The sequence below is a fragment of the Vipera ursinii genome, assembly GCF_947247035.1.
Source record: "Vipera ursinii genome assembly, chromosome: 1".
NCBI classification, from domain to species: Eukaryota; Metazoa; Chordata; class Lepidosauria; order Squamata; family Viperidae; genus Vipera; species Vipera ursinii.
Genome location: NC_139512.1, coordinates 118,353,401 through 118,370,887, shown reverse-complemented (window position 1 = coordinate 118,370,887; position 17,487 = coordinate 118,353,401). Strand labels below are relative to the sequence as shown.

Below are 17,487 nucleotides of genomic sequence, written 5' to 3'. Positions count from 1 at the left end.
CCCCCCGTAGATAGGGCTCGCAACTTGGGAGTCCTCCTAGACTCACAGCTTTCTTTAGAAGACCATATAGTAGCTGTGACTAGGGGGGGCCTTCGCCCAGGTCTGCCTGGTGCGCCAGTTGCGGCCCTATTTAGACCGGGATGCCTTACGTACGGTCACTCACGCGCTCGTGACCTCTTGTCTGGACTACTGCAACGCTCTCTACATGGGGCTGCCCTTGAAGACCACTCGGAGGCTCCAACTGGTACAGAATGCAGCCGCGAGAGTTGTGTTGGGAGTTTCCCGACACTCCCATGTCACACCTCTGCTCCGCGAGCTGCATTGGCTTCCAGTTGTCTTCTGGGTGAGATTCAAGGTGTTGGTAATGACCTACAAAGCCCTACATGGCATGGGTCCGGAATACCTTGGGGAGCACCTGCGGCCGGCGTCAACTTCCCTCCGCCCAGTACGCTCCCACAGAGAGGGCCTCCTCAGGGTGCCACCGGTCAAAGAATGCCGACTGGTGGCCCCCAGGGGGTGGGCGTTCTCTGTGGGCGTGCCGGATTTATGGAACCATCTTCCGGTTGAGCTCCAGATGGCGCCTGACCTCCGCTCCTTCCGGCGCGAACTAAAAACTTACCTCTTCAAACAAGCTGGCCTGGCCTGATGGGATGGGGTTGGGTTTTATTAATGTGTTTTAACCTACTTTTTAAATGTGTTTTAACTTATTGTAAGAGTTGTGGGCATTTTGTTTAATCTTTTTTAATTTTTGTATTTTGTCTTTTAACATGTACTGCCCTGAGTCCTTCGGGAGAAGGGCGGTATACAAATAAAATAAATAAATAAATAAATATTGTGAACCATTTTGAGAAATAGCCCAGTTAAAAAAGTGAGAAAAATATTAAGTAAATGAGAACCAATATCTTTTCCCCCCAAAAAAAATCTCTTTAGATTTAGCTTCTTGTGTTTTGGAATCTGTGAAGTATTTAGTACCATTTAGTACCGGAGAACACAAGAGAACTGCAACCATTCCATAAAGACACCAGTACCACTCAAAAGGATAAAATATTTTTTTATTTATAGTCTTATAGTAAAGGGAAGCCTTAACTTGCAAGACAATTCTTGGGCAGTATGTACAACATACTTCAGTTCCATGGAATAGACTCACACCTGGACAGAGACCAAGCTACATTTGTACACACTAAATTCAGAAAACATCACAAACAAGTGTGGAAAGAAGACAAAAAAAAATCACACATACCACACACACATGCATGTGCATATCCATGCATATGTGTGTACACACGCACACCTACGCGCAAAGAGGCCGTTGCTTGCTTACAGCCTAGGCCTCCATAATTCACATGGGAAACTGGCCCATTTGCCAGAGAACAGGTCCACACTTTAAATGCATGTATTAGTACCAAGTAACAAAGCTTGTGTGTATTTACATTAAAAAAGCTGGCTCCGTTTCTGAGAAATTCAAAACAGAAAAGGGAAGAATTTAACATGGTTTGTATCTGTAGCTTCACATTACCAATGTCCGTAGCAGGAGGAGGAATCTGGCCAGACAGAGATTCCACTGGAGGAAATAAATACCAATTCGTCATTTGCCAAAATACAACAAGGAAATGAATTTCTGTGCCTCACCATGAATCTTGCATCATCCCTTCAGGCAAGGAGGACCATCCATGCATGCATCTGCACGCTTCTTTCCTTGACCAAGATTCTTCTGGGGCTATCTGGATTTATTATCATAAATAACAACATTTTGATAAAAGCAACAGAGGCTGGTGCAGTTCTAGTGGAAGAATGGAGAGTTCACTATCTCCACACATGCCAGGCAATCTCAGAGACATCAGCTGAATCAAATGGTCTGGGCTTTCCTGGTACAAGAAACTGGTAGCAACAGGGCAGAATTGCATTCTGCTATGGCTGGAGTCATCCAGACGGTAAACTACCAAGCCACAGAGTTGGGTTAACTTTAAAAGGGCCAGAAAGGGACAAGGAAGAGAGGAAGCTGCAGTCCGAGAGCCTCTACTAAAGAAAAAGGAAAGTCCTTAAGCAGCCAGCAAGTGTCTAATGGCAGCGGGAACCAAGGCCTCTTCTAGCTGGCCTCCATACGAAGTTTCTTCCGGCTCTGAGGCTCTTCCAGCTCAGACTCCGAACTGGAGTCAGAGCCGCCATCAAAGGCGGAGATGGTGCTGCCTTTGGGATTGGTGTAGAGGCTGTTGTCTGAAGAGGAATAGTTGGCCTGCAGCTGAGCACTTGACCTTGCCTTCTCCAGTGCACGAACTAAAAGGTAAGACCAAGAATATGGAAATGGATGTGGGAAAGGCAGGCAAAGTGTACAAGGTAACCGATATGGGGGCAATCACTTGGCCCCTTTAATGCCACTTTTCTAGAAGTTATTTTAATAACAACGCCTCTTACTTCCAATCTATAGCATTGACATTTTCTATTCAACATTTGCATACCTATTCCCCCTTCCCCCAACCAATTACAATTTGCTCACTCATAAGATGTTATGGAGAAATGTTTGTACATTATATATAATAAAACTGCTTTCCCCAAAGTTTCATTATAGTGCTTTCATTGTTCATTTGAGTTCATTTTGGAATTTGGATTTTTAGGGAAGGTGTGCACACTAAAGGGAAGTGTCTTGGCAAAAAGTTTAGGAATCCCTGCTTTAGGTGTTCCAGGAAACAATGGAACAGAAGCTATGCGTGTGAATGGAAAATATCAATTCAACTGAGGATATGAAATGCTGCATTAATGGATCCATCTTAAGGATATGAAATGGGATAATCTGGCATAAGCACTGGATAATTAATTTCACATTCTACCGAAGTCCCAAGAGTTGTAGAAAGGACAGCAAATAGAAATAATTGCACACAGTAGTAATACTTGATTTACTTTACTCAATCTAGTCTCAAGCTTTAGATAGGTAAATAGCCCAGTTTGCTGTGGAAGTCTGTGTATTTTATTTTTTTAAACAAAATGTTTTTGTTTGAGGACTGAAACAATCTCAGCCTACTTGAGATTGATGCTAAAAGCAACAAATCCAACCTGCATGAAGAGAAAATGGAAGCTGTTTCTGTAGTGGCATCTGGAGTGCAGAATGATGCCTGGGTTTTTTCCCCTACAATATTTCTATATAAGCACTCTACCGTCCACTGAATGTTTTTTTTAATACCCCTTATGCACAGTTATAGTTTTTGTTATATGTTTCTACACTTGAATTATTATTACAAGTGTTTCAAATTAACCTCTTCGGGGCAAGGATAGATCTGAAATACTTTTATGTCTGCATGACAGGCATGCACACACACAGACTGGACGCCCAGGAGCTGTTTGGTGATAACTTATTGGTCCACTTCTATCTTGTATAAAGTATCATTCCAGGGAAGAAAGACCAAGTGACTGCATGAAAACTTATACATGCTGCCAACATATAAAAACTTTAAGCTTCTTAAACACCAACACCATTTTATTCAACAGATAATTAGATGCTGATCCATAAACCTCATATAGAGGGCTTTGTTGTGAGATAGTATAACTTTTAGCATAACTATGAATATGAAGACCTCAACTTGGGCATACTGACCTTGTTGCTCCAGCAGGGCATTCTGGCGCCTTAAGTCATCAATATCCTGCTGGTGTGTGTGGTTTTTCCGGCGCATGTACTGGATGTATTCTGTGGCTTTATCTAGGATTTGGGCCCGGGATGCCTGTTGCAATAGTAGGGAAAAAAACACACCAAATAAAGTCCTAGTTCTGATACATAAAATATAATTCTCACAGACTGCTACACATATTTTTATATTTGATCATATGTATCTTATTAAAATAATCCACATTTGACTAAATCACAAACTTAGTATTAAAATTCTTAAATATGAATCAGAATATCATCTTTTCCAACTTCCTATTTATATAGGAACTGTGTTAATGGTTGCTGATTATAGCATTAAGTAACTATCCAAAGGGAGCTCTAGAACGATTATTCCCTGTAATGTCAACTACTCTGTAGGTGAGCCCTCTTGCATTCAAAAGAAATTCTGCAGCAAAGGGAAAAAAAACCTCTCAGTTGTACAGCAGCTTCTTTGCAAGAGATTAAGTTGCCAGTCATAGCTTCATTCAACAACTGGAACTATCCAACAAACCTGGCCAATAAATCCCGCAGCAATATGGACTGTTTGCAAATTGCTCATTTCTTGTAATGCACTCATGACTGTAATATATCTTACCTAAAGTCTTTCAAGCCTACAGTCCTTGACATCTATGCATTCATATATTACAGCTCCTGCATGTTTGTACTGAATATTGGAGTTTGGGACTATGATGTGGAAAGTGAAATACTGCCCTGTTGACAGTAGCGTGAGAAGGACAATTTGGAACAATTTTGCTCCCATTTTTCCTTTTTGTAAATGAAAGGTAGAATTCTGTTCCGAGTTTTTCATTGTCTTTGAGAACAATACAGTTACAAAGTGTTTGGAACAATCCACTGAGCACACAAGACTTTCATTTTCCTCTGCAAGAAGAGTATTCTACACTAGAAATGAGGTATTTCAAATTAGATTTTAAACAGTCTACACATCCTTAGTATCAACATAAGCAATCAACGATATATAAATATCTTAACTGGTAGAAATAATGCATTCTCATTCTACTTTCTTCCATAGAAGTAGAGAAACAAAACATTTCCCCAAGTGGTCCCTGCAGAGCAAAATGAACTAGTCTGAACTAAATCATTATGGTGGAATTCCTGGTGCTCTCTGAGCTTGGATGTTTGTTTGCAAATGTTCCTTGATTAGGTAACATCATCAGTGCTATTTGATTGTGGGGTTTGCTTTCTGTGTATATACTGTAGCTTGCCCTACCAGTATTTGTATGTGTGGTTTTCACCTTGCAGTACGCTGATTAGAGTACGTTATCCTGCTAGATCAGACATGTCAAAACACAAGGCCCGGGGGCCAGATCTGGCCCGCTAAGTGGTTTCATGCGGCCCACGAAGCCATCCTGGAAACAGCCCCCTCTGCCTGGGCCCTGGCCCAGAGACCCTCCTTCTGCCAGAGACCCTCAGATCTGTCCCACTCCTGCCCAGGCCTCCATAGGCACTCTTGATGCGAACAATGTAGAGCTGGCCACGCCCACCCAGTAGGCCATATGCACTCTAGCCATGCCCACCCAGTAGGCCACGCCCACCCAGGCCATACCCACCCGGCCCCCTGAGGGCAACTGCAATGCTGATGCGGCCCTCAATGAAATTGAGTTTGACACCCCTGTGCTAGATGATTAATCTGGTGTTAATCCCTGCTCATCTGAGTGTTGGTTGCTGGACAGAATGTGCTCTGGTCTTTTGGTTTCCTTCTTAGCTTTTTTTTTTAATGTCTCTTTTAAATAGTGTGTAAATATGGTTTATCTCTATGTAGAGATTATAACTGATTTGTCTGAATACCAGGCTTCAGGGAATTCCTTAGCAGTTTTTTGGGTTTAGTGTGGTCTAGGATGCTCACAGTCAGTTGGATTTTTTATTTTTATTTACTTAAGAACATAAAGCCCTCCAAAACACCCCAACTAAATCAAAAGACCCAGTAGTTCAAGAAGAAGAAAAAGGACTCAAATATAATATCAAGTGTTAAGGATTGTAACAGCCACCATGTACGAGAGTCAGGTAGAAGATTATTTATTTATTTTATTTATTTATTTTAATTCCATTTATATCCCGCCCTTCTCCGAAGTCTCAGGGCGGCTTACAAGCTTAGCAGTAGCCTTCATTCTATGTATATGCCTGCTTATTAGGGCTTTCACACACCCCAAGCGGCATTATTACAAAGTCAGCTTAATTGCCCCCAACAATCTGGGTCCTCATTAGATTAGCACAGTGCATCTATGAAAACCAATTAGTAATCAATGTAAACACCTTAATCTTGCAACATATGGACAGACTCAATCATAGTTTCAACTGGTAAACTAGAAACATCCTAGACCACAGGTGTCAAACTCACCACATCACGTGATGTATCGCAATGTATCGTGACTCTTTTTGCATTGCTGACAATGGGGTGGGCGTGGCTTTGGTATGATGAAATCGGCCTGTGGGCCGGCAATTTGACACCCCTGTCCTAGACCAAGCTAAACCCAAAAATGCTAAAATTCTAAGTATTATAAATATTGCTTGCTTTTATTCGTCACAAGAGCATGTTTTAAATAATAAAAAATAAATAACAGAATAATTAGTAATATTAAACAATTATAAATAAATATTGTTCCTGATCCTGCAGGCTTCCAGAAGGTAGTCAAGACTTGGCTTTTTCCTTAGGTCTTTGGATCAGGATGAGCAGAGAATATTTTGGCCACAATATTTTTTTAAGTTAGTTTGTAGTATTATGTGTTGTTTTGGTTTTTTGCTTTTGTTGATGGGTGATCTTTGTATACCCATTCTAATGTTTGAGTATAAACAAAACAATGGGTGTACAAATGGAACAGAACGGGTGATATAAATGCTCTACATAAATAAATAAGCATTAAACAGATGCAAATATAACTCTGAATGCTGTGACTACATAATCTTTTAATAGGATATTAGTTCTGATAGACTAATGAGACCAATCTATTCTTCATTTCTAAATGCATCTATCTAAAACAGTTAAAACTATTTCTCTAGACTGCTAGTTCAGCTGAGAATGGCTATCGAGAAAAACAATTACCGGTATAATTATTTTAGATTAATATGATTTTTAAACTAAAATGTTGTTTTATAGAATTAGAACTTATGTTTGATAGTTGTAAACTAAAGCCTCAAATATTCACAATGCAAATTGCTTCTGCATATGTATTTCACTGGGAGCATTTGCATACCATTGGAGGCATCTAGGAGAGTGAAGAGGAGCTCACTGTGAGCAATAGACTAGTGCAAATTCACTGGGAACTGGCTCACTGGGAGCATTAGCATACCACAAGAAGATTTTTGGAGTGTGACAAGCTCACTGTGAGCAACATGTAAATCTCATTGGATCAAGCTAGTGACCTGTGCACTAAATCTTACAACTAAGAATCTAAATCAGGAATTCTACAAGGGAACTATCTATTTGGATCTGCACAACTGTTAATAGTAATGAAGTCATGGAGAAAGAGGTGGTGTGGGGTCACCACATCAATATGTGGTGCTGTGTTTGTGTTCCTGCCTGAAAACCTCAATTATATGTGCACCAAGTGCAGACTGATCAGATTGCTGGAAGAAAAAGTGGAAGGTCTACACCACTGGTGGAGAACTATGGTCCTTTTATGATTTGTGGACCAACTCCCAGAAGTCCTGAGTTAGTATGGCTGGCTCAGGAATTCTGGGAGTTGAAGTCCACAAGTCATAAAAGGGCCGTAGTTCCCCACCCCTGGTCTAGAGGAACATATCCCCATTCTAAGACTCATCCGTGAAAATGAGAAATTTCTAAAAAAAGCAGAAGTCTCTAGAAACTGAACTTAGTAAGGAAGAAACAACTACCATGAAAAATGGAGATGTAGAAAAGGTTGGCTACATGTCACTCAGAGCCCCCCCCCTCCCCCAAGAAGACTATCCTTGTCACTGGAGCTTAACAATCAACTTCATTTTCTCTCCTTGGAAAAAGACATGCAGACCTCTGGAGAAGGTTTTTCATCAAATGTTCCAGTAACAGGAAGAAAAGTAGCTCAGACTATTACAGGGAAGAGGAATCTCCGGATATCCCGAAATGGAAAGACACGTGGTGGATTGTCAAACTCACTCATTCTTGCCAAAATAGCCATAAATTTTTCAGCACTCTCTTGTAAAAGTCCAGTGTTAACCATACAGCAATTTGCATTCATCTTGGAGAGGAGTAAAAAAGCAGAAAGTCTGCTCACATAGTTTAGCTAACAAGTTATACAGGTATCAGATCTCAGTCCTGAAAACTTTTTCTGTACAGCATGATTTAATACATGGGTGTGCCTTGACAAAGTCTACGACACAGAGTCATTAGAGGTGACTACACATAAAAATGCTGTCCACCAAGTGAACAATCTTATAATAAGCTTCTGCAGTCAACTGAGAAGGGATTTTAATTTATGATGATTAACAGGATACCTTTTCCTCATTCTTTTTGTGACAGCTAATTTAACCATATCAAAACCTATTTGCTAACATTATGTCAACTAAAGAGGAAGAAAAATAACTCATGTTTTAAACACCACTCATATTTGCACCCATTAGGAAGTCAGAAATTTTCGGCAACTACCATTCTCTCTACGATGTGAAAAAAGTAAATTTTACTCTTTTCTCAATAAATCATAGTCAGAAGCCATTGATTTCTTCCTGTCTTCTAACTTCAGAGAGAAACAAGATAAAATCCATAGAAAGAAGCAATACAGATTTCTTAGCTGTGCTTGCTGGAAGGACTTGCCAAATGAAGAACTTAGCAACATGTACCAGTCTGATGTTCACAATTAAAAAAAAAATATCTCACTATTACACGGAAAGCACTTAACTCCCTAAAACCTTGGGATTAAATCAGTAAATGACTTCATTTAAGTATTTATTTCTCCTATCCAAGTTGAAGGCTGCTAAGCCACAAATTTAAATGCTACTTTAATTATTTTGAATACAGTTAAGCTGCAGCTTGCACTCGAAGTAAACAATGTAAAGAACACAATACAACAAATTAAACAATAACAACTGTTTACAAATGAGACAGAACTTGAAATAACTGTGCACACCAATGATAGCGCCATCAGAGGGGGAAAGGAGAGCTATAGAACTCCTCGGCTTAAGGAGAAAGAAACGGAGGGCTCGTTGCAAGGCGCTCTTCTACTTCTTCTTTTTGTTTAGCCATGTTATAAATTACCTCATTTGCAATTCATGTTTATAGTCTCAAACTTCAAACTAAATAAATGTTTACCAGTGCAAAAAACGAATAACCTGCAATAACTTTTAACCACCTCGTAAAACGTAAAAACATCTTGCTATCCATATGTAGAGAAGTGCACATCCTATCAGTTCTAGATAGCCGTATGGAAAAAAAACTCCAGCCTTAAAAGAGAAAAACATTCAGTTACTTAGAAATAGTTGATAACTAAACAAAGTGTAATTCATTTTTATTTTTAAAAGCAGGACAAAAAGTAGAAACCAAACCAAAGAAACCAAAGCAAGAACATTGATTCCAGAAGACTACCTGGGACCCTTGCAGAATTGTCTCCTGGCCCTGGTCCTTTCTTGCTTAGTTACTAAAAGTAACAGAGTCGGGATGCAACTTCCTTGTGCTCAATGAAGTTCAGGGAAAGCGTATCACTTCTCTCAATAAACTCACCTTCTCTCCCTGAAGTGAAGGTACAGAATCCCGCAAGCTGTGGAAACTATCCTTGATGTGGTCCCTTCGTTTGCGCTCTAGAGCATTGTGGTGAGCACGTTTGTCAGCCTAGGACATTAAAAACAAAACAACAAATACCAAGCATTACTTTAGGTATAAAAACGCGAGGCTTCCCCTGCATTCCTGGAATATAAGGAAAAAGGAAGGGTTGTGGAAATCAAAGCCCTGCAGAGAAACAAATTGGTCAACACAATTATCATTCAAACAATTCAGGACAACTGCAATCATGAAAAATACATTTTATGAATAAAAGAAGGGCTTTTGTCAAACATTATTCAGATAAGTGTCTCCTCTCTGGAATAAATTATTTTAATACCAAGTAGCACTGCCTATTTTCTTGATATTATCCTACAGAAAAGGCTCACAATGAAAAATGAACAGAGATTTCATCCAAAATTCCCAAAATAGGAAGCTCTGAAAGAATCTTAACTAGTTCAAATATAACCTCTATTTAGAAAACTCCATAGGCATATGCATAGATTAAATCTTCCCAAATAACTCTATATATGCTAAAGTTCTAGGTTAGCAGACTTTGTGATATATATAGAGGCATCAGGAGCTGGAGGATAGTTGCAATGGCTTTTTTCTCTGTTAATATAGTATACAAATGTAATGCATAAATGAAAACTTTTGAGTAAGAACTGTTATAGCCATATGACCAGGTTCATATTCAAAAATTTTCATTTACACATTACAAAGCAACTAGAACTACTTGATTTTTAGATGCAATATGATAATCACTAGAGAAGAACCTAATGCTGGGAAAGGTTGAGGGCAACAGAAGAAGGGGACGACAGAGAATGAGGTGGCTGGATGGAGTCACTGAAGCAGTAGGCGTGAGCTTAAATGGACTCCAGAAGATGGTAGAGGAAAGGAAGGCCTGGAGGAACGTTGTCAATAGGGTTGTGATGGGTCGGACACGACTTCGCAACTAACAACAATGATAATTGTACACTTAAGATTTGGTGTCTAACTTCAAAATTACATTTTTTATAAATATTTTACAATTATTTTATGCATATATTCTATATAAATGGAGTAATTTCTTCCACCTGAATTTGTGAACAGTAAAGAATGTGACCATAACTGCAAAGTTTCAAAGATTGCTAAAAGCTTTCCTGGGCAACAAAAGTATTGGTTTAACAATTGACACACATTAATCCAGGTATCAGTCATCATGTTCCAAGTAGGTGACCATCCCTAAATAAATTCAACACATCACTGACCATTTTTCATCATACAAATTTTCATAGAGCCATCTAAGCAATAATTTGTCTTCCTTTGTAACAAAGGATATTATAAAAATACTTAATATTTATAGCAGAGGATGATGTGGAGCAAAATGGTTCAATAGATAAGAATCTAGCTTATTTTAGACTTTTTTAAAGATTAGTTCAAAATTAATCTTTATTAATCTCAAATTGAGAATAATCAGTTTTCAGTTTCTGTAGCAAATATATCTCCATCACTCTGCTTCTGCTCACAGACATTGATTTGTTTTAGTCCTCATTACTGTTTGAATCCAGGTAGTAACACTGAAATCAAATTATGAGTAGATGGTTTGCTTCCAAATATCAAGGTAGCCTTGAGTTATACAGTTCTGGCAATGATCCCACAGTCAATTCTGAGCACAGAAACTGTCCATAAATGTAAAAGGACACTCTGGATGTGTCTGGACCCCATATCCAAAGTACACACACTTTTTCTTTAACTGTTTCCTTCAGTTAAACATGACAGGATTTTACTGGTGGAACCAGACTAAGAAGCAACATTTGTTTTCTTCTGAATTACTTCTCCACAGTATGCCTACTGAAAGGCCCAGACTGTGACAGCAAAGGCCAAGTACTTCAGCTACTTGAAACTGTTTCTGCTCACAAGCAGAAAAACAAAAGAAGGCAAGGACAAAAATGTTGGTAAAGTAAATGATACTCATTACTGGCCCAACAAGTCTTATTTAACCATGTACACTAAGAAAAACAAAAAAACAGTTGTCTGTGGATAATTAGGGAAAACTGCTAGCACACACACTAAACTCCAAGATCAAGCTAGAATCTATTATGCAGCAGAAATAATAAAATGAGAACGGCACAAGCCAATCCCTTGCATAAATTATATCCATGAACAAGAATCAGGACTGAAACACAAATTCCCTACAAATATGGATTAAGACCATAACAGAAAAAAAGTGTACTAGCATTAAAGGTGCTGATAATTCAAAACTAAAAATCACTAATTTTCTCATCTGAACATGAACACACATGGGGGCTCGTCTGGGATGTCCTGTCCGGCCTTCCCCTTTGGACGAGGGAGACAGGTGGTCTCATGTAGGTAATATGAGCCAGGTGAGCAAAATGGACTCCACCACCATTACTAAGTGGTGTGAGGACCAGAATAGTGAGGTAAAGTCTAGTGTAGTAATTGATGTCCCTGGTGATGTTTGACCAGAAGAGTGAATTCTACAGACATTGAGGACTCTTGTCCTGGACCAGAGGGTATATGTGGTGGACATAAGGGTGGACCAGGACACTGCCCACTTCTATGTTCTGTTGGAGTGGAAGAAAAGTGTTCCGGAGTGCTTTCAGGTTGAGATTCTTCAATGGATTGAGAGTATTAGGGCAGGGGTGATATTCCTGGCTGTTTGGGCCACGTTCTTGGCTCAACCATTGGGCCAGAAAAGGGAGACACGTGCTTCGTTTACTGCAGGGGCACCAGAGGCAGAGTTTGTACAGGGTTGGTTAAGTCTGACCTCCATACAAAACCTGACTGGCAGTTATTGCATGGGGGCTGGGTATAAGAAACTACGTATTTTCTCGGGAATGCAACCAGTACCAGAGGGGGAGGAAGAATATGAAACCTGGATGGAGTAGGCAGTACAAGCAGTCAAAGAGTGGGATATACCAGATGTGCAAAAAAAGCAATGTCAGAGATAGCTTAAAGGGCCCTCCTGAAGAAGCTATCAGAAGTTTAACGTTCAGCCGAGGTCATTTTACTGTGCCTGACTACCTCTCCCTATTGCATGATGAAATTGGGTCTGCCGAAACAGTTTCCAGCTTACTGTTTCCCTTTGGGCATATGTATCAAAAAAAGAGGTGAAAGGCTGTCTGAGTATATAAGACCATCGAACAAATTATTGTATCAGGTTGTGGAAATGGGGGGGGGGCTGGATCCACCTGAAGTGCAGCAAGCTCAGATGGAGCAACTTTCCTGGGGTGCTTTAGCCTCGGATCCAATATGGAATCAAATAAAGACCGAAGCCAAAGGGAGTATCTGGGGGTATCATTAGCTCATAAGGAGAGTTAGGGTGACAGAGGTGGTAGAGGAGGCCAAAGAGGTCACAGCTGATTTATCATCGGAATGGTCCTCAGGCACGAGAGTGAGGAAGGGTGAAGAAGATAATGGGCTCGAGGAAGGCAATGGGTTGTCCACCTCCGAATGGAGGTCAGGCCGGGCCAGCCAGTGGAGGGAGGCCCTTCTACCTCAACGGATAATTCGATAATTCGGCAAGGTCAGTGATTTGTTACAACTGTGTGTGTGGGAGAGACAGAGAGAAGGGGGAAGGGAGGGAGGGAGGGAGGGAGGGAGGGAGAGAGGGAGAGAGAGAGAGAGAGAGAGAGAGAGAGAGAGAGAGAGAGAGAGAAGCAGCTGGTTGGAGCTGTTTGCTTGAAGCAAGCGAGTTTGGGGAGTTTTAATTTCCTTTCCCTTGTTGGAGTAAGCTAGGCAGAGGAAGAGTTAGGGAAGAGTTTGACATACGTCTTTTACTGGGAGGTAAGGTTTTTTTTTCTTTATAGGATCAGCTAGGGGAGATAAAAAGGGATTACGTGGAGGTCAGAGAGGGGCGAGGAGAGCGGACAAGGGAGGCCTCTGCCAGCGTCAGAGATTGGTTGCCATCGTTCTAAGTAAGTTGTTGTCATCAAAGACGGATTAACATCGTCCTGGGCAAGTTGTTGCCACCAGAGACTGGCTGCCATTGTTTTAGGCAAGTTGCTGTCATCAGAGGCTGATCGCCATCGTTCTAGGCAACTTGCTGTCACCAGAGGCTGACTGCCATCATTCTAGGCAAGTTGCCATCACCAGAGGCTGATTAACATCGTTCTGGGCAAGTTGTTGTCATTAGAGATTGACTACCATATTCCCTGTAAATTCTTATTGCCTGAGATCAACCACCATCATCCCAAGTGAGTCACCATCGAGAGAGAGCGACCATCACCGCCCCATGTGTGTGGCTGCCGATCATGACTGAATGCCACCGTGTTATATGCCCTGTTAGGCACCAATGTGAGAGACCACTTTGGGCTGGTGGCCACTTGGAGGCGAGGTCGGGAGGGCCCGGACTTAAGCGGTCCCTATGGGGGTGGCACTCCATTTAAAAAAACCCAAAAGGTTCTACTGCATAAAACTGCCTCATTATTCATGATTCTTGTATGGTATTATTTCATCTACAAATCTTGACAACACTGGCATTTTCAGAAGATTATACCGCAAAATGAAATGCACAGACAACTCATTTAGACAGCTTCATTAATCAAACGTTATTAGAAATGCTTCCCAGTTCAAAATACTTTGACCATTATTAAGTAGACCACTTATCATTCCTTCCAAAGTTTGTAATTCTGGAGGGCATTAGAAAAATTGTACAAACTTATAAAGTCAATCCAATAGAAGATTTTTTTCCCCACAGAGCAGTCTGATTCCCCATCAAAACAGTAAAAGTAATGCTGGTTATAGAGTGCTAAATTGTCCTGTTTCTATAATTACTTTGTAAAAACAGAACGAGCTATAGTGGAATGTTGTACCTGCCTCTGCTGTAATGAATTACTGGCAAGAATTGAGAGCAAGCAAATTGCATTTAAGAAAAGCTGCCAGATCTAATCCAATGAGTTCTGGTTGGCAGAAACCATGCTAGATGCTGATGAATAAGGAGAGCACAAAAACACTAGCTTCCATTCATCACAGCAACGTGGCCTAGTGCCATTACTACTTTTATCAGCTATTTTCAAAATAATTTGTCCAGGAAAAACTTAATTCTTGGCATGAAAAGAGAGCGAGGAAAGAAACCAACATTGTTTTTTCTTCTAGCAGAAGCTATTTGTTAATAATCAAAACTTGTATGTTACACAAATTTTAGGTATGTTCAAATCAGAACAGAAACAATGGTATTTGATCCTAATCATATGCTGATTTTAGGTCAGAAAATAGGTGGATAAATATCATGAGGGATGACATTATTTTGTTCAGGTACAAAATAATGCCATTCAATTATATTATGATTTGGAAATACTAGGAATTATATACGAAGCACAGGAATAGTTTTGAAATAGTAGTTCAGATTATTTTTTCAATCTGCTGAATAAGTTCTGGAAAAAAATTAGACTCTTAATTCTGTACCTCCACATAAGAATATTCTTTCAACTATTTAGAATAAGAATGCTATAAACATTCCTGGTAGTGTCTAATTCAAATATTCATTCCCCTAAGTTTAAAACTAGAAGGGATTTTATAGCTTGTTCTCAATACTACACAAGAACAGGCCTGCTTTTCTTTAAGTATACTTAAGAAATGCCACCCAACTTTTATTTAGGGCAATATAAAATACTTTTTCATGGAATCATATACATCCAACTAAAATGGGTCACTTCAGCCAGAGAGCTAGTAATTAAGAAATGCTCTGGAAGAGATCCAGCAAATAGAATGACCCATTTCTACAACACTTGGAATGGCCTATGGTGAGGTTTGAATGTTAAGGAGACAGAACATCTCCCATGCTCATATGCACAGAGACACACACCCAGAAACAGACACAGACACATATATGAAATTCTAAAACTTGAAGGCATATCCAGGCATATAGTCCACACTGCCTATCCAATCATTTTTCCCTATTCATTATTTTTTAATGAAGTCAAGGCAGAGCAATAAAAACATGTGACAGGTTTTATATATATATACTATAAGCTACTCTGTTACTGTTCACATGCCATGTGTCAACCAGTACTATATCCAAAACCGTTTTCTAATGATTATTTTAAAATCTGTTCTTTAATTAATAGAAGTTCATCCTCAGTGATGGAAATACAGTAAGATTCTAAACTGATAAAATTAATCTTTCAAGCCAGGCCAAAGAGGCCACTTAGATCAATTTTGTTTGTTCTGTCTAGCAAAAACTCCAAGATGCCTGAAACTACTTTAGCGAGGTGCCAACGATTTAAATCTAACTCCATTACAACTCAATGGATTTGCCTTAATAAAGTAAAGAAAAGAGCTTGCTGAAATGCTCCAGACACTACTAGGATGCATACAGCTCTCTGAATGCAATTAAGTATTATATAACACTAATAACTTATTCTCTTAGCATAATTTCTTAATAATATGATCTTAAATTCAGTGCCCACATTTACAAAATAAGCTTCAATAAAATTTATCTTTAAATAATTAGTAAAATTAATGTAAAAATTTATATTTTTCAAGTTTTCCTTTTTTGCAAACCATCCAGTTGTGTCAACCTAAATTTTGTGCAGCATTGCTAGGCTATTGCCTGAGCATTCAGACCACTGTTTAAAATGCAAGTAATTGCAGTCTAAATCTCTACTACTGTAAATCTATTATGAAACTAGTAATAAATATCAGAAAGAAAACAGAAAGCATTTTATTATTTTATTTTTATTATTTTATGACTCCCTATTAAAGAAACAGAGGCCCTGACTCCTTTGTTAATTTGAGCAAATACTAAGCTGAATATTAACAATTAACTCACATGAATAAAATAAACTAACATTTGACATAAATATTGACATCTCAACTCATATGGTGTATTTCTACCTCAAAGACAAAGAAAAAATGTAACTTGGAAAAAATAACAGGCAGTGGCAAAAACGTGATCTGATGACTAGTCTCATGAATACAAGATGCAATGTTGACATCCCAAAATACTCTGGGCTATGAGTCCAGAGAAAAGGGCTCCTCTACCTGCAGAAGGAAATAAATCCAGGAGATCTTCCTGTTAATGAAAAATGTAGAAGTAAAATATTTTTAGCCAACTCAAATTTTTAATTCTTCTCCTGCCAAACATTATTTTAGGAAATCTGCAACTACCTAGAATAATTTTTCAGGAGGCAAGAAATTGTCAGCAAATTCATTTGATCAACCTGGACAACTGAAGCTCCCCAAATAATTCCGGTCAGAAGAGCTCTGGAGCCGAGCCAATAACTAGAAAGTCACCAGAGATAATAGAATCAATTAGATGTTACTATTTTATCACAAAAATCATGCATAGTTTACATGGTTCGATTCTCAAGGTTTTAATGGCTATTAATCAAACAGCATTATTTTCCATCCTGTTCAAAAGTTTTTTTTTTTTAAAAAAAACTCATATTTAGTGCTTATATATAAATTTTTGGATAATTATGACACAGTCTTATTCATATTACTCAGACATTACTCCTATTACTTAATGGACTTCCGGTATGCTGTGTGCAAGACTGTAGCTGTGGTCTTTAAATGAACATTTTTGCTTAATTCCATTGCACAAATTGCATAGCTATGCAGGGCTTCAGTTCTGAAGGGAAAAAGTGCCTCTGAACAAGCAAGGCTGTATGTGTAGCACCTGTCACAATTCTTTAATGTGGTTTCATTTTTCCCCAGGAACACTAAGGTTCCTCCAAGCAGCTAGAACACAATCTCCAGAGAAATCCTATTGTGTTTAAGGTGTTGCAGAGAAGGCATTCACCCTCTCACACTCCAGAGCATCTTTTCCCCTTAAATATGAGGTCTTGTACAGTTACACACATGTCCTTAAATAAATATTTTTCAGGTGCACAGAAACATGCACCAAAGATTTTAAATTATGTTTCATTTGTACAAAACTCAATCCGGTTGCAAATAAATATAGAAACCAGTTAGCATGCAATATCATTCCATAAAAAACTGGATTTCAAAATATGAAATCTGATTAAAGTTGGCTATATTTAATTAGCTATTTAAGTTTAACACCATACTCTTGTTTTTTTAAAAAAGACTATGCTTCAGTCATTCTACCTTCATTTTTATCTATCTATAGGAAATAAAATTATGTAAATAACAAGGCTATACGCGGTGGCTCAGTGGGTTAGGACGCTGAGCTTGTCGATCAGAA

General features: G+C 39.1%; 1 protein-coding gene across 2 annotated transcripts in view; it reads right to left on the bottom strand.

Moving 5' to 3' along the window:
• Positions 1–1,041: 1,041 nt before the first annotated feature.
• The window catches only part of MAX (MYC associated factor X), a 19,948-nt gene continuing 3,502 nt past the window's right edge, over positions 1,042–17,487 (bottom strand). The window contains exons 2-4 of one of the 2 annotated variants that reach the window (XM_083368037.1): positions 9,300–9,407; positions 3,587–3,710; positions 1,042–2,274 (exon numbers count right to left, since the gene is read on the bottom strand). In XM_083368037.1, the coding sequence (XP_083224163.1) occupies positions 2,087–2,274; positions 3,587–3,710; positions 9,300–9,407 (420 nt within the window). In that variant the 3' untranslated portion in view covers positions 1,042–2,086. Of the gene's footprint in view, positions 2,275–3,586; positions 3,718–9,299; positions 9,408–17,487 lie in introns of both variants that reach the window. The other variant, XM_083368036.1, reaches the window with a different exon arrangement.